At 39.8% G+C, this 24,113-nt stretch overlaps 1 protein-coding gene across 2 annotated transcripts in view; it reads right to left on the bottom strand.

Annotated features, from left to right (window-relative positions):
* The window catches only part of MAPRE2 (microtubule associated protein RP/EB family member 2), a 158,654-nt gene that overhangs the window by 47,029 nt on the left and 87,512 nt on the right, over nt 1–24,113 (bottom strand). For both annotated transcript variants that reach the window (XM_024764448.1, XM_024764440.1), the window contains one exon: nt 22,956–23,083. In XM_024764448.1, coding sequence (XP_024620216.1) covers nt 22,956–23,076 — 121 coding nt within the window. In that variant the 5' untranslated portion in view covers nt 23,077–23,083. The remainder of the gene's footprint in view (nt 1–22,955; nt 23,084–24,113) is intronic.

Below are 24,113 nucleotides of genomic sequence, written 5' to 3'. Positions count from 1 at the left end.
GAGTGGAAAATGGTACCACTGTGTTTTAACATTTTGAGGAACTGCCAGACTGTTTTCCAAAGCAGGTGCTCCATTTCACACTCCCACCAGCAATATATGAGGGTTCAAGTTTCTCCAGATCTTCACCAACACTTGTGTTTTTGATTCTAGCCATCCTAGTGTGTGTAAATTTTGATTTGATTTCCCTAATGGCTAATGATGTTGAACACCTTTTTCATATGCTTTTTTACCATTTGTATATCTTTTTTGGAGAAATGTTTATGCAAATCCTTTGCCGATTTTTAAAGTGGGTTAAATGCCTTTTTGTTGGTGAGTTATTAAGAGTTCTTTCTACATTTTGGATACAGGTCGCTTATCAGATATCTGATTTGCAAATATCTTCTCCTGTTCTTGTGGATTGTCTTTTTCTTGATGGTATCCTTTGAAGCACAAAACTTTTTCATTTTGATGAAAAATTTATCCATTTTTTCTTTTGTTACTTGGCTTTCGTCACATCTAAGAAACCACTGCTTAATCCAAATGCATGATGATTTCACATACATTTCTTCTAAAAGTTGTATAGTTTAGTTCTTACATTAAGGTCAATGATCCATTTTCAGTTATTTCTTCTATATGGTGTGAGGTTTGGATCCAAACTTCATTATTTTGCATGTGACCATTCAGTTATCCCAGCACCATTTAATTATCTTGGCACTCTTGTTAAAATCAATTAACTATAAATATATGGGTTTATTTCTGGACTCTCAGTTCTATTCCATCTATACACCTATCCTTGGGCCAGTAACACTGTCTTGATTACTGCAGGTCTGTAGTCAGTTTTGAAATCAAAAGTAGAAGTCCTGGAACTTTGTTCTTCCATCTGAAGATTGTTTCAGCTATTCTGGGTCCCACGAATTTACCTATTAATCTCAGAATCAGCTTGTCAATTTGTGTAAAAAGGTAGTTGACTACGTCTGCATCTCTATTCCTGCCCTGCAAATAGGTTCATCTGTACCATTTTTCTAGATTCAACACGGACACGGGGTGGGAGGGAAGGGGCGAATGGGGGGAATTGGGAGATAGGAATTGACATATATACACTACCATGTGTAAAACATAGCTAGTGGGAACGTGCGGTATAGCACAGGGAGCTCAGCTTGCTGCTCTGTGGTGACCTAGATGGCTGGGATGGGGGGTGGGGTGGGAGGGAGGTCCAAGAAGGAGGGGATATATGTATACATATAGCTGATTCACTTTGTTGTACAGCAGACACTAACACAACATTGTAAAGCAACTATACCCCAATTAAAAAAATAAAAAGAAAAAAAACCACAGAATGTTCTTTGTGGGGAAAAAAAAAGTAGGTGAGATTTTGACAGGGACTGAATTGAATCTAGAGATTAATCTGGGGAGTACTGCTATCTTAACAACATAAAGTTTTCCAATCCACGAACATGAGATAGCTTTCCACTTAAGTTCCTCCAGTGATATTTTAAAGTTTTTAGTATATAAGTCTTACACTTCTTTGTTAAATTTATTCCTATTGTATTCTCTTTAATGCTACTTTAAGTGGAATTGTACTCTTTATTTTTGGATAGTTAATTAATGTTAATAAGGTGGATTTTGGGGTACTGATCTTGTATCCACCAACCCTGCTTAACTGACTTATTAGTCGTACTAGTTTTTTGTTGGTTCCTTAGGATTTCTACATACAAGATCATGGCTCTGCAAACAGAGATAGTTTTACTTCTTTCTTTCTAAGCTGAATGCCTCATTTCTTTTTCTTGCCCAATTGCCCTGGCCAGAACCTCTAGTAAAATGTTGAATAGAAGTGCCAGGAGTGGACATCCTGTCCCGTTCCTTGTCTTAGTGGGGAAGCATCTATTCACTGCTAAGTATGGTAAAAGCTATGGGTTTTTCATAGATAGCATTATGATCACACTGAGGAAGTTTCCTTCTATTCCTAGTTTTAGTGTTTTTAATCATGAAAGGGTATTGAATTTTGTCAAATGCTTCTTTAAATATCCACTGACAGTGTCATGTGGCTTTTGTCCTTTATTCTATTAATATGGTGTATAACACTGATTGATTTTCATATGTTAAGACAACCTTGCATTAATCCTATTGGATCATGGTGCATAATCCTTTTTATATGTTGCTGGATTTATTCTGCTAGTATTTTGTTGAGGATTTTTACGTCTATATTCATAAGAGATACTGGTCTATAGTTTTCTTGTGATGTCTTTGTTTGTTTGTTTGTTTTGGGCCACTCTGTGCCACATGTGGGATCTTAGTTCCCTAACCAGGGATCGAGCCCATGCCGCCTGCATTGGAAGCATGGAGTCTTAACCAATGGACCGCCAGGGAAGTCCCTGGTTTTGTTAGCAGGGTAATATTGGCCTCACAGAATGAGTTGTAAAGTGTTCCCCTCTCTTATGCTTTTTGGAAGCGTTTTTAAAGGATTGGTGTTAGTTTTTCTTTAAATATTTGGTAGAATTCACCATTAAGTTATTTGGGCCTGGGCTTTTCTTTGTGGAAATTTGTATTGCAATTACTAATTCAATCTCTTGTTTTATAGGTCTATTCAGAATTTCTATTTAAGTAGTTTATGTCTTTCTAGGTATTTATCCATTTCATCTAGATTACTGAAAATTATTGATTTTTAAACATTTACTTCTATTGTTACAGAGTTACTACTCATGAGTGCTAATAAATTTTCAGTTATGTCTCTGGTTTTTTAGGGCGAAATCAATGCAGAAAGTAATGCCTTTGTTATACCATATATACATGTATATGGTATACAAAAAATATGTACCAACTACCTTTCCAACCACCATGGAGATAATAAAAATGGTTTCCTTCTCTGATTAATATGATCAGTCATAATCATTGATTACCTAATGTTGAATCATCTTTGCATTCTTAGACTAAGTCCTACTTGGTAATGTTTACAAAGTCTTCTTTACAGTGCTGGTTTAGATTTGCAAACTCATAAGTGAGACTGTGTGCAACATTTATTGTGTGCTTTTGTCTTATTTTCTTATAGTTCTTTTAAGTTTAAAAAATAAATATAAAATATGGGAGGGACTTCCCTGGTGGTGCAGTGGTTGGGAATCCGCCTGCCAATGCAGGGGACACAGGTTCGAGCCCTGGTCCGGGAAGATCCCACATGCTGTGGAGCAACTAAGCCCATGTGCCACAACTACTGAACCTGCGCTCTAGAGTCCGCGAGCCACAACTACTGAGCCTGCATGCCACAACTACTGAAGCCCACGCGCCTAGAGCCCGTGCTCCACAACAAGAAAAGCCACCACAATGAGAAGCCCACACGCCGCAATGAAGAGTAGCCCCCACTCGCCGCAACTAGAGAAAGCCTGCATGCAGCAACGAAGACCCAACGCAGCCAAAAATACATAAATAAGTAAATAAATAAATTTTAAAAAATTAAATAAAAACTTGAGTGCTAAAGTTAAAAAAAATTTTGATTAGAATCCTAACTGCACAACTTGCTACCTGTATGTCCTGGGCTTTTCACACCTTCCCTATGCATTTCAGAGCCCCATGAGCATCAAATAAGCTGACTAATTTTTTCAATAAACAATGAAGAAAGGGTGGATCACATTAAGATTTCCAATAAATGGTATGTTATATGATCATCTAGGTATAATATCGTATGCCACCCTCTAGAGTCAAAGGAGCCTCTGAGAATTTTTAAGAATTATCTTACTGACTTTGTGAACTATGCTAAAGATTTCTTGCTATTGCCTCTGGTTACGTCCATTTGGGTATTTTCAACTTCCATTCCTCAAATATCTAGTGCTTAAAGAGACATCAGGAAAAGGATACCTTGACATTAATTTTTGCTACTAAGAACATCATCAGTGGTTCTTGTAGAGCAGGAAACCACACTCAGGCATAACCTGAACAAGGCTGCCATGTTCTGATTCCCATCAAAGGTCGACCCGCCACCTCTTCTCTGGATCACGTCTCCCCTCCCGTTCTCGTTGATGTCATTCCTGCAACTATCCTCACTCTCTCTTGCAATGTCAATTTCTTTCCATATGGACTGTTCTTAACATGTGCAAACATGCTCTAGTATCATGTGACTTTGACAAAATAAGATAAAAGGCTTCCTTAACTCCACGTGATCCATTAGCTATTATGCTATTTATCTCCTCCTATACACAGCAAAACTTGACAAAACTGTCTATTTCCATTGTTTCATCTACCATTCAAATCAGTTCTGTTGTCTTCCAATCTTACCCTGTTCTGGTCGAGGCCATCAACAGCTTCTCTGTTACTGAATCTAACAGTCACTTTTCTTTCTTCATCTAACTCAACCTCTGAATAGTATTTGGCTCTGGTGACCACTCCCTCCTTGAAATTCTGTATTCTGTTCCTTAATTAGACAAAATGGGTACCAACTAACTTGAAAATTCAGGAATCACTGCCATTGTCCTGAAAGTCTAGCCAGCCACAAATTAGAATGTTCCTCATTGAGAGGTGTAGAGATTTTGGGGTCATTTCATTAATCTCGCAATGATGTGGGCCTACATTTTACACAGATCCCACTTTCATCGAATTATGCCAAGGCTGCCGTTATTCATGTACTGCCCCTTGCTAAGGATTCCACAGTGGTTCCTATGAAACCACTACAAAATCCAAACTCCTTCCCTGGCCTGCAGTGTCCTGTGACCAGGTCTCTGTCCACCTCTCCCTGGAAGCTCCTTTCACACTGGCTTCCTTGTTACTCCATGTTCTTGCTATTCAGATCAAGGCTTGGACGTCACTTCCTCAGAGAGGTCCTTCCTGACCATGCCATCTGAAGTCACCCTCCAGTTACTCTACCACCTCATCTAGTTTTATGTCTGGTGTTTTACTGTTAACTCATATGTTGGTTTGTGGTTTACTGCCCCCCTCGCTGGAATGTAGGTTTCAAGAGAGTCTGCACTTTAATCGATCTTGGTCCCCTCTGTATCCAATCCTTTACTGCAGTGCCTGCCATAGTGTGGGCTTCAATAAACATCCGATTAATGAATGGAGGTCTACAGGTTGTGTAGCAGTTGAACCACAACAAGGGATGGTAAATGATAAAATTCTAATGTTACCAAAGTCCCAAATATGAGGTATTCCTGGAAGAGTTGCTACATATTCTTTTAAAAATTGATGGGGTATGAATACATTAAAAACAGAACAAAATAAAACAAACAAACAAAAATCTAACCAAAACAAGAGCCACTCTGGAAATCAGTCTTCAGTAAAGTGAAAAATAAGCTTCAAAAGGCAAACTATTAGATATCACACCAAAGTAAAAGCATTCCAAATTGTAGGATGTTGTGTTCACCAAGAGATGAACTATGATGGGCTATGCTCTAAGTCTATCAGCTCAAGGTGCTATGCAGTTATGAAGGTCAGCAAGATTCTGGAAATAATCAGGAAATGAGTAGAAAAAGGGAACAGATTCTGTCTTTGTACAGTGCCATGCTATGCCTGTGCCTATAGTCCTAAGGATGGTTTCAGTTGTTATATATCAAAAGTGACATAATGGAGCTGAAAAACTTGGGGACAGGAATCTAAAAGGAACAGCTGGGACACTGTATAAAGGCAGAACTCAAAAATGAATCTCCAGACTCAAAAGATCTGAGGATGTATGATTTCCGTGTATGAAATCATGAAAAGCATGAGAAGACAAATCATCTCATTTTTACCAGATCCCAGGACCTCAGGAGAAGAATATCAGGATAAACTGACATTTTTAAAAGGAAAATTTCAGATGACAAAAGGGAAAGGAAATATTACTTTATAAGTTTATGGACTGCATTATGCCAAGAAATTTAAGAAATGAAAACACCTACATTTGTATAAAATCTATTAAAGCTTGCATATCTATTTTAAACATTTTGAACCCCACAGAGGTAAGTATTTTTAATTATCATCATCCTATTTTAGAGACTTGGGAACAGGCTCAGAAAGTCATTCAGCTAACAAAAGTAACAAAAGTAGAATTTACACTCTGTTCTGAACTCCAGTTAAAAATTTTCTTTCTTCTTCTCTATGCTGCTTCTAGGGATCATAAAATTTTAGGGTTCAAAGAGAGTTTAGAAAATTTGCTAGATTATGATTTTCTAAGGAGTCACAAAGGAAACTGCAAGAGAAAATACGAACCTTTCAGAATGACAGGAGGAGTGTCAGCCATACGTTTCCTCCTCATAGAACAATCCTGGGCTAGACAGATAGCTCATTAATCTGCTCCAAGGTCATGGTTTTATATTTTAGTATATATACTCATAATAACTTTATTTTACATATATAGTGTATATATGTAAATATAATAAGCACAGCCTTTCTCAATAATATATTACTATTCACTTTGTTGTACACCTGTAACTAACACAACATTGTAAGTCAACTATACTCCAATAAAAATTAAAATAAATAACATTCTATATTCCTTGAAAAAAAAATATATTACTGCTGTCAAGATTTCACAGTACTCTCCCAGAACTGGGACACAATCTGTGGAGAAGATATCAAGCTATTTTGGGTTCAGCCACGAACCACTACTCAAATTGCCCATCTGATTTTCTCCCAGGCCAAATAAAACAAACAGCAGCCCTTACACAGAAAAGCCTATGTCACTGAGGTCTTCAGTTACTACTTTTCTACAATCTTACTTGGTACCGATGAAGGGTCAGAAGAAAAGAACGACAACGTCTATTCACTGGACACATCTATGCCATTATACCTTTAATTACAGAAATCATTACAGGCAAACAACTTTTTAAAAAGCTTATTCTCTCAAACTAATATCAGTGAGGACCAGGGAGGGAGCGGGAAGGATAGAGAACCAGACTGTCGGAACTTGGATCTAAGCCTCAATCATCTTGAACGGACTGTGACATGTCATCACACCCTTCTAAGCCAACAGTATTTCTAGCTGCAAAATGTCTGGTCTGGACAGATCTCTAAGCTCTAAAATTAGATGATTCTCTAACTCAAAGTCCATCACCAACTTGTCTTTTAAGGGATACTTGATATTTCTGCTAATTAGGATGCAACAATGTCTTTCATCCTCCCATGACTAAGACTTTTGCCAGCGCGCCTGCTTGTAGCCATCACCGTCCTTTGCCACAGTTGCTGTAGGAGCCAGGAGTACACAGCTGCACCTGGAGGGATGCTCCCAGGAGCACCCAGTCATGCCCTTCCCAGATTATATCTTCCAGGTACTCCTCTTTGAGCTCTTGATATTAATACACTCAGCAACATAACCATATTTTCTGTCATCTTCAGCAGCTGACTATTAAATATCTTTCCTATTAGAATATTGTTTTTACACAATAATCACAAAATCATTCCAGCTCTGTTTTCGCAGTAAGCCCCGTCTTTCCTGGAACTGATCTCACTGCAGAACTGCATATGTTACCAAAGCCCAAACCTCATGCTGAAGGCAGTATTTCCCTTTGGGAAATCAGGGCTTCCTAAGGAGGAAAGTGAGGCTGCAAAACACAGGGTTACATATTTCCAACACATCAGCAGAAATCGCTCTACCTACACAAACAGAAGGCTTGAAGAGCTTAATGGCAACTGTGAGATAATAATGCTTTGGAACATTAACATTTGAAAGGAATTTAAAATCCCAAACTTCAACTGCATTTTTCTAATACAACAAAAATATGCTGAAGTTGGTAGTAGCTCTGTGCTGTTTTTATAGGCATCTTTCACATTCCTGGCATGAACAGCAGCTTCATAGCTTCAGTTACCACAGTATTATTTAACTCTGTGAAAGTGAACTTAGAACACTGTCTACTTCACCTGCCCCAAGTCACAAATGCAAAAATAAAGATCTGCAGTTCAGAAACATGGTTTCAGCTGAGCTTCTTGCCGGGAATTCCCACGGTCCTCAACTGGGCTTCCTACTTCTTCTCACTGCTTGGAGTTATGTCAGAAACTTTTAATTCAAATTTTAAATGAGTCTCAAAGACAAATAGCTTTCAAACCAATTCCTTGAAGAGGAAAAGGAGTTAGAACCAGCAGGAAGATTTCAACTCCCGCAGACCTAGACACAGAAGGCTTCTGTGGCTTGTGCCGAGTGCTGAAAGCATGCTATCCGTGCCCTTCTCCACACTCAGAGGAAGCTGTCAAAAGACATTTTCATCACCTTTCTTTTATAGAAAAAGAAATAAGCCAGCAATCATTATTCCGGCAGATGGATTTTTAAGAGTATCAGCAGATATATTAAAAATCCTTGTTAAACCATGTGGCTGGGCTTTCATCTGATACATGCCCTCAAGTTTTACTGATTCATACGATATCAAACCTTTTTAAGAATCTTATACGGCTGCAGCAAACTGCAGTTAAAGATACCAATGTTCCCTGTTCACAACCTGCCTTCAAAACCCAGGAGTCCTTTTTAAAAAGTAACGTTACCTTTAAATCAGATTTTTATTAAGAAACTTGCAGAACAATGTTAAAAGTGACACCTTCCATAGAGATAATCGATCAGATATTAAGATCAATGTACTGAGTTGATTTAGTGCTTCTTCATCAAAAAATCATGGAAGAATGAAGACTATTTTCCTCTATCTTTCAATAGGAAATTTCAATGTAGTAAAAATCTACATACCAAATAGCCCTTGATTAAGATTTAGGTACCCATATTTTTATTTAAAAAGTAAATTTTAGAGAAATAATTAGATGATAACATAGAAATACATGATACTCAGAACAGAGCTGGTACTTTAAGAGTGGTATTTGTGAAAATAATTTTCATAGAAATTAACTGCAACTCTATCTGTGTTGAAAACTGGAATGCAAAGCACGCTAAAGTCTAACTGGACTGTTTACAGTTGCTTTATTCAACGAAATCATAATTACCCTGTAACTTATCATCTTGCTTTTGAGTGCCTTAGGGAAAAATATAAAACTCCAAATGTGCCTATGGATGCAGACAAAGATTCAGTCAATTGAAACAAGAAAGAAATGGCAGAAATACGAAATCATCGTATTGGTTTGAAAGATTTCTTTGTAGCTGCTAATTGACGACCCAGAGCTGGGTGTTTGGTTTCACTTCTAGTTTCTAACACCAGTGATTTCCTTTAGGGTAACGTGCTCATCAAATTTTACCCAAACAAGCTGCCTGACATATGCAGCTTCGTACCATAAGATCTGGCTTCTACGTGGGAATCATGAATGAAGGAAGGGGGAGAGGCACTTGGAGCGCAGGCAGGAATGGTGTGCAGGACAAAATGTCACTGGCTCCCAGGGAGTCTGATACTGAAACTGGCAGCGAGACATACCGAAGGCTGAAGGCCTAGAATAGAGCTGAAGTTAGAATTTGGCATTCCAGACAGAGAAGGACAAGGAGGCACTGAAAAGCCTTTATTGTGAAAAACAAGGAAGAAAGGTACATATGAAACCCATTCTGAAGGGGTCAGTTTTCTCATTAGGGTGATCAAAATAGAAAGTTCTATAAAGCTGTAGTATCAGAGGATATAAACAGTTTCTCTGTGTCTCCATGCAGGTATTTTCACACATTTGTTTGTATTACCTCCTCTACTTGAATGGACAAAAAGTTTTTTCTTTAAGTACTGAAATTACATGTGTGACTATGTAAAAATGCAAGATTTAAATTAAGAAAAGCTTGAGGAGAAGGTAAGAATCTGAAAAGATAGATTTCCTATCTAATTTCTGTGGTTACAGGCTAAAGAAACACCCATCTTTAGGTGGCACAGAGGGATGTCGCTTTGTTTATTAATCAATGAAAAACCAATAAACCAACAACTACTTATTGAGGAATATGATTTTACTCTTAAAGGACCAAGGAATTTAGTTTTGAGAGACCAGAGAAACACACATGGAAAAACTAGCAAAAGTACAAAACAACTCTAAGTGTTAACCTTTGAGACACAGAAATACTAAAGGAGTTAGTTCAAAAATTCTGCCCAATAAACTCCCCCAAAGGAGTAATCAAGATTAACAAATGAAGTCAAGTCAAACTTGCATGGTCATTTCCAGTCCTCAAGGACCTTGACCTCTAATGTTGAGGTTACAGGTACTCAATGACCTTAAGACTTTAAGAGGGAGCACACAGAGTTTGTTGAAGGAATGGGCTGGAAGGTGGCATTGGAGATGGTCCTCAAAGGAGGCATTCCAAGCAAAAGTGGGGAATTACAACATCTGATGAAAGATGAGTTTGGGCAAATGCAGGCTATGGGTAGGGGAGTCATGGGGGTAGATGCTAGAAAGATGGTTGCAGCCAGACTGTTCAAGGCTTTAAAAGCAGCAGCTTAATTTAATTTGGTAGGTAGTGGGGAACCAATGCTTATTTCTTGGCACAAGTACCTTTAGAGAAGAGTCCTAAATTGTGCCATTTTAAAGCTCCAATTGTAAGAACGTATCTATTTTAGGGACAAATGAGATTACAGATTAGTAAACTAAAGCTGTCCATCTACAGGTGAATGGATAAAGAAAATGTTGTGTACGTACACACACACACACATATACACACACTGGAATATTACTCAGCCATAAAAAAAGAATGAAATAATGCCATTTGCAGTAACATGGATGGACCTAGAGATTATCATACTAAGGGAAGTAAGTCACAAAGATAAATATCATATGATATCACTTATATGTGGAATCTAAAATATGACACAAATGAACTTATTTATGAAACAGAAACAGACTCACAGACATAGAGAACAGACTTGTGGCTGCCAAGGGGGAGGGAAGGATTGGGAGTTTGGGATTAGCAGAGGCAGACTATTATATATAGGATGGATAAACAAGGTCCTACTGTATAGCACAGGGAACTATATTCAACATCCTGTGATAAACCATAATGGAAAAGAATATGAAAAAGAATATATATAACTGATCACTTCATTGTACAGCAGAAATTAACAGAACACTGTAAGTCAACTATACTTCAATAAAGTTTTTTAAAAAATCCCTAAAGGTTATAAACTTTTCCCAGTTTTTCAGGGAATTTCTACTGAATCATTGCTCATATCATTCTATCAACAGTTCTATATGCAGGCCACTATGTGAACTCTGGGTATCATAGCTGATGAAGAGGCTTTTAGTATAGTGGAAGATGCAGTGGTGTGAACTGACCAGCATAAACCCGCAGTCCATTTCTACACTATGGACCACTCACTCAGGTTGCCTTTTGAATGGCTAAAGTCACTGTCCCTGGGACTGAGAGCTGCAGGGTTCTTCCCAGATCAAAGCCATTTCACCTGCTTTCCAAGGCTTGCAGGTGAGGGTTTCTTCTCTACTGCCACTCCCCGTCACATCCAGTCTACTGGCTCTCACCAATACCAGTACCAATACCAATACCATCCCCTATCTTCCAGAGGTAGGCACTCTTCCCCACAGCTCCCTGAGAAGAGGCCTAGAGGCCACAGAAAGCCCAGAAGGCCAGGGGTGGTACCAAAGGTGGTACCCCAGCAATTACAGAGGAACTACCACGTAACATTCACGCAGACTGTGATACCTAAGACAGTATTTTTCTATAAGAAATTGCTTTCTGTATATTTTGCTGGTTAACCCCAGAACACTTTGCTTTTCTAAGCACAATTCTAGTATTAGGAGGAACCCAAATTAGTATGAGGACTGTATAAGTATTTACTTCTGAGATTCAACCACATGATCACAGAATAAACAGAAAGACTGGAATTTAACTTTAGTTAAAAAAGAAAGAACAAAAAAGGCAGGAAAGGAGTTTTTTTAAAACACTGAATTTAAACACAATTATGTGTAATTTTAAAGTTGCCATACACCATGAATTGTCATACAAATGTAATCTAAAAGAAATCATAGTGGAGAAATGATCCTCCTTATGGAGGATGTCAAAGAGAAACTGCAGGAAATTGTGCTGTCGTGAGTTTCACATTTACATGCTTCTTATTGTCAAATAATTTGGTCATAAGAGCTTGTGAGTGTTGATACTTGGATAAGAACAAACTTGCAAGGGAGGGGACAAATAAAGAGAGGTGACCTGCAATCGGCCTGAATTATGGAATGGTTACAGGGTGGAAAAAAATCCAATCTGCGGAGTGATGGTTATTTTAAGAGGTGCGAAGCAATTCAATTCTTCTGTTTCCAGGTATGTAATTCTAACATGCCCGAACATTTGACAGTGACTTCTGACACTCCTTTTTTAATAGTGTTTACATGGCTGATAAACTGTAAATTTAAAACACAATTTGGGAAAAAACAGGTTAGAAGAAATATTTCCTTTTGAAGAACAGTAGAACTCGAAGATGCCTGGCTTCATCATCTCAGTTGTGTAGACACTGGACGGCCTACTACTGCTTCAGATATTCAGAGCACAGACTGCCCATTCGTGTTGTAAGGCCATCTGATGGTGAGACAGGCTGGAGGACCAGGACTTTTTGTTCAGGGACCTTGCTCCACCTTTGCTTTGCACTGGGGAAAGCTGAGAAAAAGGATCTTGAATGCTCTGGATACAAATGTGTCAAAGGAGAACTTTGGTAGTAAAGGAATGGGTCCTAACTCAGTATAGTCTGTATTGCTTTTCGTACCTAGCTGTATCCCCAGATCCTAGCCCGCCTTCTGACACACTGTAGGCACTCAATAAATATCTGCTGACTTTAGGAATACATAAAGCGATATGTTAGAACATCAAAAAAATATCTGAATAGTACCTTTACTTGAAATCCCCAACTATCTCTTCTCAGCCTGAATCCTATCTGTATGAAAAACCTAGTTAGGAGAGCATTTCAATTAAACTCCATTTCATAAATATTTATTGACCATCCACTAAATCTGCACGGCTGTTTGGCCAAAGACCCAAGAAGCTTTTTTAGGCTGACATCATTTCCCCTTTCTTCGAATACTACGGCATTTATTACCTGCCACTTCACTGCCCCCTCTCCTGCTGCCTTGAATCCTAACTTAGGTTTCAGAGTCTCATGAGTGCATGTACGTGCATAAAATGCTGCACCTTCTCTCTGCCTTGATCAAACGTTTTCTGCCTAAAATGTCGTTTTGCCACCTTTTACATTTGAACAGAAATTTCTCTTTGTTAAGTTTAGCCCAAACATCACCTCCTCTGTGGAGTTTTTCTGTTCCCAGTGCAGAATTAACTGTTTCACTATAATAGCTACAGAAGCCCAGCAGTAAGTTGGACTTGCATTTTAATTAGCGATCTCTCTTAGCTGACTGCTGGGTAACTCTTTAAGACCGGGGATGGGGTACAATTCATCTCTCTACTGGGCTGGCACAGTGTCCACTATAACTATAAACCACTGGCAGCTCTAGAGTTTCCTCTATGGCAAACAGATACGGTAATAAGGGGATAGAACTGGATGGGAGACAGATGACTATTCTTAAATGTTGCACCAGCATGTCCCTTTGTACAAGACTGAGAAAACATCAACTTTTCATATGAAAGGAGTTGGAGAAGTACTGACAGAGGTGCTCAGCACAGCTACAGCAAACCAGGTTCACTGAACAGGATGAAATATGTGGGAAACAGTGATTCCTTGAGTCGTAAATCCTTTGGGGGACCAAGCTGACAACAACGTTATCCTAGAAGATGTTCTTTTTTCTCAGTAGCATAAATATTGAAGAAATGAGGATGTTAATTGTCCTCTAAGGTCCAAGCTTATTAAAATAAGCCTGGGTTCAGCGTGAGGAAAGGGCCACATTCTTGGGCTTCAAATGTGCACATGTGTCTCCAAGGAGCCATTATTTTGGTTACTGTTCCACTGACCAGGGATTATCCTGAGAGAACCGAATCGCTGCAGGTGACAAACTTTCAGAGCCCCCTCATCTTGCTTGGAGGGCAAGAGAGTTTAGAGCAGGAGAGGAAGCAAGAAGAACAGACGGAGAGAAGGGGAGCCTCTTCCCCCACCCACTCTCAGCACTTGATAAGAGAACTTGATAAGAGCGTAGAACTTGATAAGAGCGGGAGCAAATGTATGTTTCTACTAGCATCTCGGCTACCTTTGGTAAGAAAGTTCTCGATGATGATACTAGGTCACAGTGTGCCATCAGCCGAATTACCAGATGTGTCTCATTACCTCAATTGGTAATTTAAAGGGTGGGGATGTGGACTTCTAACTCCTCTGTTCCTAGAGATGTTCAGTGGGCTCCTGATAAGTGGATATGGAAAAAAATCAAAAACGCGCACACGCACACACCCCTCTTCCACATCTACAGCGGCTGTACACACGACGAACAAGGAGAGCGTAAGGCTGTGATCCAGGGAGGCCCCAGCTAGCATCAGCCGTGAACACTTGGCTTCTCTGGGCTTTTATCCTCTTATATAAAATAGGAATAAAAAAGTCCTATTCTTCTTCTGCACACAGTTGTTATAAGAATTAAAATAAATAATAAATATAAAAGCACAATAAAAATGCTAAAGGACGATACATAAAAGTTGAGGTCCTATGACATCATTTTGCCCCTAATGTACAAAACCATGTATTATGTGGCTGGTTAAAATAATTGGAGCTATAAAAATGAAGAGGATGGAATGGGATTGTTTCAGCTATGAAATATGAATCTCCAAAATGCATGTTTGAGATTCAAAGGGCAAAGAACCAAAGAACAAAATGAGGTCCTTGGCCTCTCCTGCTAGCAAAGAAAGGAGATGAACACATTCCTAAGATCCTCCAGTTTATCTACTGAAAAACATTTGAGGGCTTCTCCAGTCCTTAAGTCTTTTCCCCAGATAAACATATGAGGTGCTTAAGTAATCACAAATTCATTTATAAAAGGAAATGACTATTTTCCACCAATTTTCTACTCTTCCTGTTAAAGTCTTTAGATGATTTAAACTGAAGGGGAGAAAAGGGAAAGAAAAAAAATAGCAATATAAATACAAAATAATGTTTCATAAAGAATATATCCATCACATAAAGTAATAACATCTTTAGGAAAATCAAAATAACTTACAATGTGTTGGAACATACCTTTCTTTTTCCTTAAGATACTTGCTTTTAAAGATCTTGGTGAATGATTTCAAAATAAATGTATCATCATATGCTAAGCATCTTATCATAAAGCAAAGACAAAATCAGACGAGAAGGAGCTCTAAAGGTTTCTGAAATTAGAATTATGAATCACAAAACCCAACATGTCCCTGGGCTCCAGCCCTATGATTCCCACACTCTTCACCAATATTTCTGGGGCCGTTGAGTCAGGGCTCCAGGCATAACACTAACGGAGTCAATGTTGGGGATTTGGAGATTCATTCCTTGGTCTAAGCCCTATACTCTCATCAGTATCATCTTCATCACCTGGACACACCCTACACTTCTTTTGATGACCTGCCCCCAGGACAACAATTCTCACTTCCAGACTCACAACCACGGACCCATTCATGGTTTTGGAGCAGGTGAAACCTGGCAGAGTCTTACTATAGTAGATTAGAAGAAAAAGAACCTGAACCCAAGGGGAGACTGCATGATAAAGATTTTGCGAATTAGTGATATACGTAAGAACCCTGAAGACAGGATTCATCTATGTCGTCTGGGAATTCTCCCAGATAAGGGAAAACAGTAAAAGATGAAAGTCTAGGATTTAATTAAGGGTACTGCCTTGTATAAATTCCTGCAATTATTAAATTTTGTGACTTTATTGAGAATTCTCAAAGGCAATCATTAAAATTTCTAATAACATGTCACCAGTTTGCTTTGTTCCTGTTAAGACACAATATTAAGCTCATAGTGATTACATGTTCCTTGATTTTTTGTTAGTATATAAACTGCCAGTCTTCATTCCAGGTGATCTGTTTTCCCTGTTTTCCTTCCCCTAGTTTATGGCGTTCATCTCTACTTAGGAGGGATTCCAGTAGAAATGGGTAAGAAAAGAAACGACACATCTGTAGGTCTGTCCCTCTGGAAAATACTAACGGAGTTGCCCGACACCTATTCAGTTAGAGGCCTGTCCAGTTACTGTATCACTGAGGACTGGCTTTACGGAACTGAAAATATTTGTTGCACTTCTTCCAAAGAACCGAGCAATTCTATGGTTTCCGAGAAAATCCCAGATGTACGCACAGTTTCTTCAAAGAAATCGAGTAAAAACAATTTTCACATACTCATATGATATCATCCGGAAAAACTCTACATTTCTCTTAGAGAAACAACATACTTCACGTATTTAAGGGCTGGACCTAATAAAACACACATTATCCTGCGTCCTGGTTACTCCATGTGACTCAAGAGGAGGATTTCTGAGGTGTTTCACAAACTTTGGCCATTCTTCAGCCATTCTAAGGCAGCACCCACCAACTCCCAAAGAATCTGAAGGAAGGTGTTTCTCCACAGACTCGCTGTGTTCTCCACCTCTCCTTCGTAAGCTCAAAGCTCTTCCAAATCAGCACTGGCCACAGTGTGCTTTCTAGTTTTCTGCAGGACACTGCCCTGCCGTACTGAACTCTTAGAGGACCACGACCCCATCTTATTAATCCAGATCCCCGGGGCCTAGGCCAAAGAAGGGCTCCAAACGTGTAAATAAAAGTAAATTGATTGTCAGAACTTAATACAGTAATGAGACAGATGAAGAGATGGCTGACTGCTTTCAGCATCAATACATATACGTGTGTGTGTGTGTGTGTGTGTGTGTGTGTGTGTGTGTATCAATGCATATATCATCTATGTAAAAAAACAAAATTTATAGGGGCAGTTGGATAAATGGAGGTGAATGCATACATTTTTTCCCACTATGGTATTTAGCATTACAAAATGCAGTAAACCACAACAGAAACACCAATTTATGTTTACTTTTGGTAACAAAGTAGCAAATATCTATAAACAAACATGTTTAGAAGGAAAAATATACTACTGTATCCCATATTCTGCTCAAAAAATAAACTCCCTTTCGATAGGTACATTAGTGGAGACACAGGAGTGTATTATCCACTGCAACAACTGAACCCAATGCTGGACTTCCCTCCCCACCTTTTTCCAGCTCACTTTTTGCCCACCACCCCCCCGCCCAGCTCGCCAATTAGTTGGTTTGCTGAGACCAAGCAAACGCATTTTAAAATTAACTTCAGCAAAATAAAATCAGAGAAAACCTGTCAGCAAAACCCCTAAAACCCCACCTCTCTACATAGTACATCGCAAATATGAATAATATTCCACTATAATACAATTACATCTGTAACAACAGTAACACAATCCAAGATGACTTAACTTTCTGAAAGCAAATAACAGTCTATGATTTTATAAAGCTAAGTAAGCTCTGGAGCTACCAGACATCGACGAAATATCCTTACTTGGTTTTAGTTCAAGAGAGCCAACTCTCTTGAGAAGGTCTACTAAATTTAGACTCTGAGCTGATTTCATCACTAACCTGTCCTCCTGACAGAGGTCTCTGTGGACAGGAGGAAGACGGCATGGGGACCCCATACTAGGGTGAGATCAACCTATTTCACAGGCACAGATGGCAGCCAAAAACGTCACAAAGCACGCTCTGCTGGGCTCAGAGCACCTGTCCTACAGGTCCCAGGCACGGCTGACAACCACACCTCTGAATCTTGCAGTGTTACTGTAAAGCCTAGCCCCTTCTGGGAGCCATGAAGGACTGAGAATTGTCATTTTTGACTATGATGTGACCAGCTGTATTCAGGAACTTTCCTGGAAGAAGAAAACACCAAAAACTTGATCCAAGACAAAGCTTGAAACAATGTGGAGAAGCACAAAATGAAGCTGAATCGAATCCTGATTTTTCTTTTTTAAAAAATTATTTATTTATCTAATTTATTTTGGCTGTGCCAGGTCTTAATTGTGGCATGCAGACTCTTAGTTGCAGCACGCATGCGGGATCTAGTCCCCTGACCAGGGATCGAAGCCGGGCCCCCAACATTGGGAGCACAGAGTCTTACCCACTGGATCACCAGGGAAGTCCGTCTGTCTTTTTTTTAAATGCTAGTCAAGAAAAGATCTAAAAATTTCCATTATAAAAAAATGGTTTCATCCAAACCAAATTTTATTCAAATACTAAAATGAAAATCACTGAGCTGTTATAACTAGCCTAGTGACAGTACTGGAATCTGAGCATCAGTGGTTTGCTTGTGCTGTGGACAGAGCGGGGAGGAGGAAAGGAAGGTGGCACAGAGAGAAGGGCAGGCTGCCTCTCTAGCCTCTCTCTCCCATGCATGGGAGAGTCGCTCGTCAGGTGCCCACTGGCCAAGCTCTGGCAGCGACCCAGCAGTGGACCAATGGCTCTGCTGCCTGCATCCCAGTTGAGGGGAGAGGACTGGGACACAGAAAAATGGATGTCAGAAAAAAGTTTCCAAGGAAATTTGTATGTTAGAGCAGAGGATGGGGGGTGAAGAGGCAAAGGAAAGGCACATTCCTTCCACTCCCAACCAACTCCCTGCCTCATTTCTTTTCACTCTTCTGCTCCAGCTAGCTCACTACCTTTCCTATCATCTCCAATATGGTACCTCGAGTCACTAAAGTGGATTTATAACCATATTGTCCATTCTCTCTTTGAGAAAAATTTTTTATTTAAAAATTTTCATTTTTTCTCTTAACTATATGTCCATTCTCTCTCTTGAATCCCTTATAAAATATCTGGTAAACTGGTTTGAGCCGGTACTAAAGTAAAACCAAAATGTGTCACCCCACAAAAAGCCCTAAACATTTTATTAGGCAATTGAACTAAACACATAATATATTTTTAAGCCAAACAAATCTGGTATTTCATGTGGTTCAATCCCCCATCCCAACGTGGGAAATCCACAAATATTCATTTTCAAATCAAATGTAGATGAGCCATATACTGTCATATTATTATAGGCAGTATTCATACCCATTGACAGCCTGTTCATTTATACAGTCCAGCTTTTCACCTGAAACATAAAGGTTGCTGTTCACAAGAAATGAATGCGAACTAAATATGCATATGACTCTATGACCCAGATTTCATGTCCAAAGACAATTTCATAAGGTTACATCCTTGGGATAAAATTAAGAGGAGAAAAGAGTGAGTCAGTTTCATTCTTTTGCAACTTACGGCAACGTGTTTCTAAGTGTTAAACCTCATACCATCTCTCCTTTAAAAAGCTTTTAAAATGCTTAGATGGAAACAAATGAGATGTTATATAAAGGCAGAAATTTCTGCAGAAAAGGGCACACACACGTGAAGCAGTATTTCAGTTCTTTATGAGCTAAAGGAAGCTGATGTTAGTTTTAATATTAGCTGGAGGGCAATCTCTTAGATGGAAATTTTAAAAAAAGAAATAGGAAATAATGCAAATGGAGGAAAAATGCCAAAGGGGGACTGCTAGGATTGGAACATAAACATTTAGGAAAAAGAGTAAGGAACAATTTTATTGAACAAGAAAAAAAATCAGTTAAATACGTGAAGGTATTTTGTGTATGTTTTTCCACAACACACTGCTAAAATAATATCACACAGAGTAAACTAAAGAAATTAAAATGAAACTGAAAGGAAAAGATATTTTCCAAGAAATCTGACTGACTACTCATTAAGTATGCTGAGGATAAATCATTTAGGTCACCAATATTTGGTTTTGTTCTTATCCTAATAGCATTGTCCTAGCTGCCTTCAATGTCTTCTAGAACAAAGAAGGGTATAAATAAATAAATTCATAAATAAATAAAAAGATAGCACTTCCTGCTAAATGCAATTGCTGAAGGCAAGGGAAAAGTCACAGACTAAATTATGAATGAGGAAATTGTGCCAGATAAATTTTGGATGTTTTAACTTTACTTTTAGTGGTTTGGAGTTTCTCTGAGATGCACTGCAAGCTCTTGGCTGCAGCACAGAAGTACTTGGGATGCATGTTACAATGCACACTTTAGGCTTCACACATCCAGAGACACTGATTTAGAAGGTGAACGAACCCAAGAACCTGCATTCTTTTTTTTTTTTTTTTTGCGGTACGTGGACCTCTCACTGTTGTGGCCTCTCCCACTGCGGAGCACAGGCTCCGGACGCGCAGGCTCAGCGGCCATGGCTCACGGGCCCAGCCGCTCCGCAGCATGTGGGATCTTCCCGGACCGGGGCACGAACCCGTGTCCCCTGCATCGGCAGGCGGACTCTCAACCACTGCGCCACCAGGGAAGCCCAAGAACCTGCATTCTTAAGCAGCTTCTCAGAAGATTATAAATGCACATGGTCCGCAGTTCACACTCTGATGAAACTACTGCCGTAAATAAAAGACATGTCTCTCTACTGTGGACACTGACATGTTTTTGAGCCAAAAAAACCCACAGAAAAACAAAAAAATACCCAAAAAACGTATTTCAATAAAGAAAGAAAACTTCAAATATAATTTAAATAAATATATATTTAAATATTCTTCTGAACCATCAACCTTGTAACCTTAGGTAACTAGTGAGTTATCCTAACGGAAATTATCTATTCTCATGATCAAAATGGTTTCTACAGGTTTCATCAAGCCACGCTAGAGAGCAACATAGCTACATACGACTATAAAACGCACACCAATGCTTTCTTTAAGGAAACTGTACAAGAACTCTTCACAGATGCTACCAAAATTTTTGTTGAATTTGGCTTATGTGAAATTTGAAAGATATGCAAAGAAATTTTACATATTTATATAAATAAGAGGTACATACACACACATATATATGCACACATACACTCCAGCGTTTATTACTACTGTATCTAAAAATTCGAATTTGCTTCTCATTTCATTTGTCAGCAAAAACTCCCCAAGTGCATTACATAGGAAGCTCCTCATGGGCTCCTTCAACACTTTAGACCAATGACTGGCAATTTTCTCTGTGACTCTTTCTTATCTCCTTCCTTCCTGTGTCTCTTTTTCTTTGATAACCAACCCCATGACCCTTATCCACAGGTACATACAGCCACTTTACGGGAAAGATACACAGTTTTGTCTTTGCCCCACAGCAGTTTCCAACTGATTTTCATTCATCCCAATATGACCATTTCTGACAGAAGAGTATGTGTCAGGCCCTATGGAGAAACGGACCCACAAGTACAATATAAAGTGGTACTCGCTATTAACAGAAAAGGGATGGCCAATAACAGAAAACACTCTGGGTTGCTTTTCCTCCAGCAAATTAAAAATAAAATATTAGGGCTCCCCTGGTGGCGCAGTGGTTGAGAGTCCGTCCACCTGCCGATGCAGGGGACACGGGTTCCTGCCCCGGTCCGGGAAGATCCCACGTGCCACGGAGCGGCTGGGCCCGTGAGCCATGGCCACTGAGCCTGCGCGTCCGGAGCCTGTGCTCCGTAACGGGAGAGGCCACAACAGTGAGAGGCCCGCGTACCACAAAAAAAAAAAAAAAAAAAAAAAAAATTAGAGAGCTCCAGAACACACAGCAAGAATGGCACCAGAAAACATCACTGAGTGGAGATTTTCAGTTGAGGAGCGTGCAACAGGGGCTGTTTCTGTCAGTAACTTTTAGAAGTCATTTCGAGAGGCCAACAACACATATCTGGGGTGTCATCATATTCTAAGTCAGCTTTTCTCTAGCTCGTACTGCAGGGCAAAGAACTGGCCGGTTAGCATCCATTATTGACCTCACAAATCACAGTATTGATCTTAGAGGCCTGGGCGCAGAAAGGGTGGGTGAGGCAATGCCTAGGTTCTGGCCACCCTCACCTTCTTGCTCATGAGAAAATGGTGATGGGAGAAGAGGTATCAGTAGATGGGAAGTTTGTCTGCTAGTCGATTCTAATCCAGTCTAGATGTGGAGAATGGAGAGTGTATTCACTGGGGGGTTGGATTCGGGCACATCTGAGAGTGACTAGTGCGGGCATTCCAAATTCTGATGGCACCGCATGAAATCCTTCTACACATGACCCACTGAGAAAGCCAGCAGAACGCCCTTCTGCTGCCCCAACACCACTGCACCAGCTCTACCTGATGACTATTTTGTACCTATCATGTCTCGTGGGATTTCACATGAATACATTTCAGTAATATTTTCTAGTAACACCATTTCCGGTCAGAGCCAGAGGCAGAGAGGAAATCTCTTACCTGTTAGTTCACAAGAAGAAAATACTTCCTGTTCCCAAAGGAAGACTATTTCTTTGATAAATACTCTAACCTAAGAATGAATTACTTTACTAGTGACATGTTCTTTAACAAGCCCCTACTTTATCATTAAAGTCAAATCTTTTTTTTTTTTAAAACAAGTTTAGCTCAATACGCATTCCCTGCAGACCAACGTTATAGCAGGCAGGCAGGGTGCCACCGCAGACACATGACAAAGGATGAAACACAGTCCTGTCCTCAAGCGCTCTGGGTACCTTCAGGGGAGTAAGAGCTGGACCTTCCAACACAGTGTGGCATGCATTATTCTGCAAGGGTGGGCACAGTGCTCCATGAACACTGTGGAGCCTGGGAGATCTGGGGAACCCTTCGGGGGGCGGGTGACAACCGAGTTGGATTTTAAAGTGTGAATGAGATTTTACTGCAAATGAAAAGAAGGGCAAAGGGAGCCTGAAAAAAAGCTGTGGGACGCAAAAGGGAAGGAGTCTTTAGGGAACAGAGTATTTTGTGGGACTGAGGCACAGGCGAGAGAGATGTGGAGGATGATGACACCAAGGAGATGGGTTGCAGCCAGAACAGAAAGGACCTTATCAGCCACATCAAGGAGTGGATTTTATCCTGTAGGAAGGACAATGTGGAGCCTGGAAGGTTTTTAAGGAGAGGTGTTGCAGGACCCAATCTGCATATTAGGAGGAGACATGTGGTGGCTGACAGGGGGTGACGGAGAAGAGGCTGGGAGACCAGTTACAGAGCTTAAGCGAGACCATTCATAACATGTGTCGTGGAGGCTCGATGCTCTTAGGTGGTCATCATTTTCCCCATATGTTCTTCAATTATATCTGGGCTTTCCCCCTTTAATTATATATTAATACGGATACATATATTTTTTCCTATCCAAAATACATCATCTGTGGTTCATAAAATCACATTCCACACGACAGGGAGTAAATGTTTATGTAAAAGGATCTCTTACCTGAACAAAGCTGTTCCACTTTCGTGTAGTTTAGAGATACTATGTCATTAACCCAGGCAATGATGTCATGTCGGCTCATAGTCTCCTGGGTTATCGAGGTAGAATACACGTTGACTGCCATTCCCCAGCTAGAAAAAACAAACAGTTTATTTACCTACAAGGAAAAAAATTAACTCAGAAAGATGACAGACATCCATTCAAGCTCTGGATCCCTGACAGAACTCTAAGGCTTGTAAAAGTCCTGCTCTGGCTAAGCTCTTTCTCTTCCCTTTGTCTCTCTTCTATGTGTTTGCTATTATATGGTTAAATCTCATATATTGTTCGTGCAGTATCATTTTTTGTCTCCCTCAGCTTGACTCCAATGTTCTTCAGGTTCTGAGATTCCTAATCTCTCATGTAATTTAGTGAGTCACTTAGAAGGTAAGTTGGGGAATTCCCTGGTGGTCCAGTGGTTAGGACTCCATGCTCTGACTGCCAAGGGCCTGGGTTCTATCCCTGGATGAGGAACTAAGATCCCATGAGACGCGCGGCCCAGGCAAAAAAAAAAAAAAAAAAAAAAAAAAAAAGAAAAAAAAGAAAGTGAGTTGGGAATATTTTTTATCAGCTTTAGAGAAAAGGAAATTCACTTTAGAAACAGGTTACAAAAACACTCCATTAGAAAAAAATCCTTGGGACTTCCCTGGTGGCACAGTGGTTAAGAATCCACCTGCCAATGCGGGGGACATGGGTTCTAGCCCTGGTCCGGGAAGATCCCACATGCCGCGGAGCAGCTAAGCCCGTGCGCCACAACTACTGAATCTGTGCTTTAGAGCCCGAGAGCCACAACTACTGGGCCCACATGCCACAACTACAGAAGCCCGCGTGCCTAGAGCCCATGCTCCGCAACAAGAGAAGCCACCACAATGAGAAGCCCGCGCACCGCAATGAAGAGTAGCCCCCGCTCGCCACAACTAGAGAAAGCCTGCGTGCAGCAACGAAGACCAAACATAGCCAAAAATAAATAAATAAATTTATTAAAAAAAAAAAAAAGAAAAAGAAAAGTCCTCACCTGATAGTCTCTATCAGTCTCTAAAAGCTTTGGATAAAGCCTTGAAAAAAAATATATACAAAAAGTATCTGGATAATCTGGAAGTCTTGCCTGACTGAACAAGTCTTCCT

This window comes from Neophocaena asiaeorientalis, unplaced genomic scaffold (assembly GCF_003031525.2).
Source record: "Neophocaena asiaeorientalis asiaeorientalis breed wild unplaced genomic scaffold, Neophocaena_asiaeorientalis_V1.1 scaffold210, whole genome shotgun sequence".
NCBI classification, from domain to species: domain Eukaryota; kingdom Metazoa; phylum Chordata; class Mammalia; order Artiodactyla; family Phocoenidae; genus Neophocaena; species Neophocaena asiaeorientalis.
This window is presented reverse-complemented; position numbering and strand designations above follow the sequence as displayed.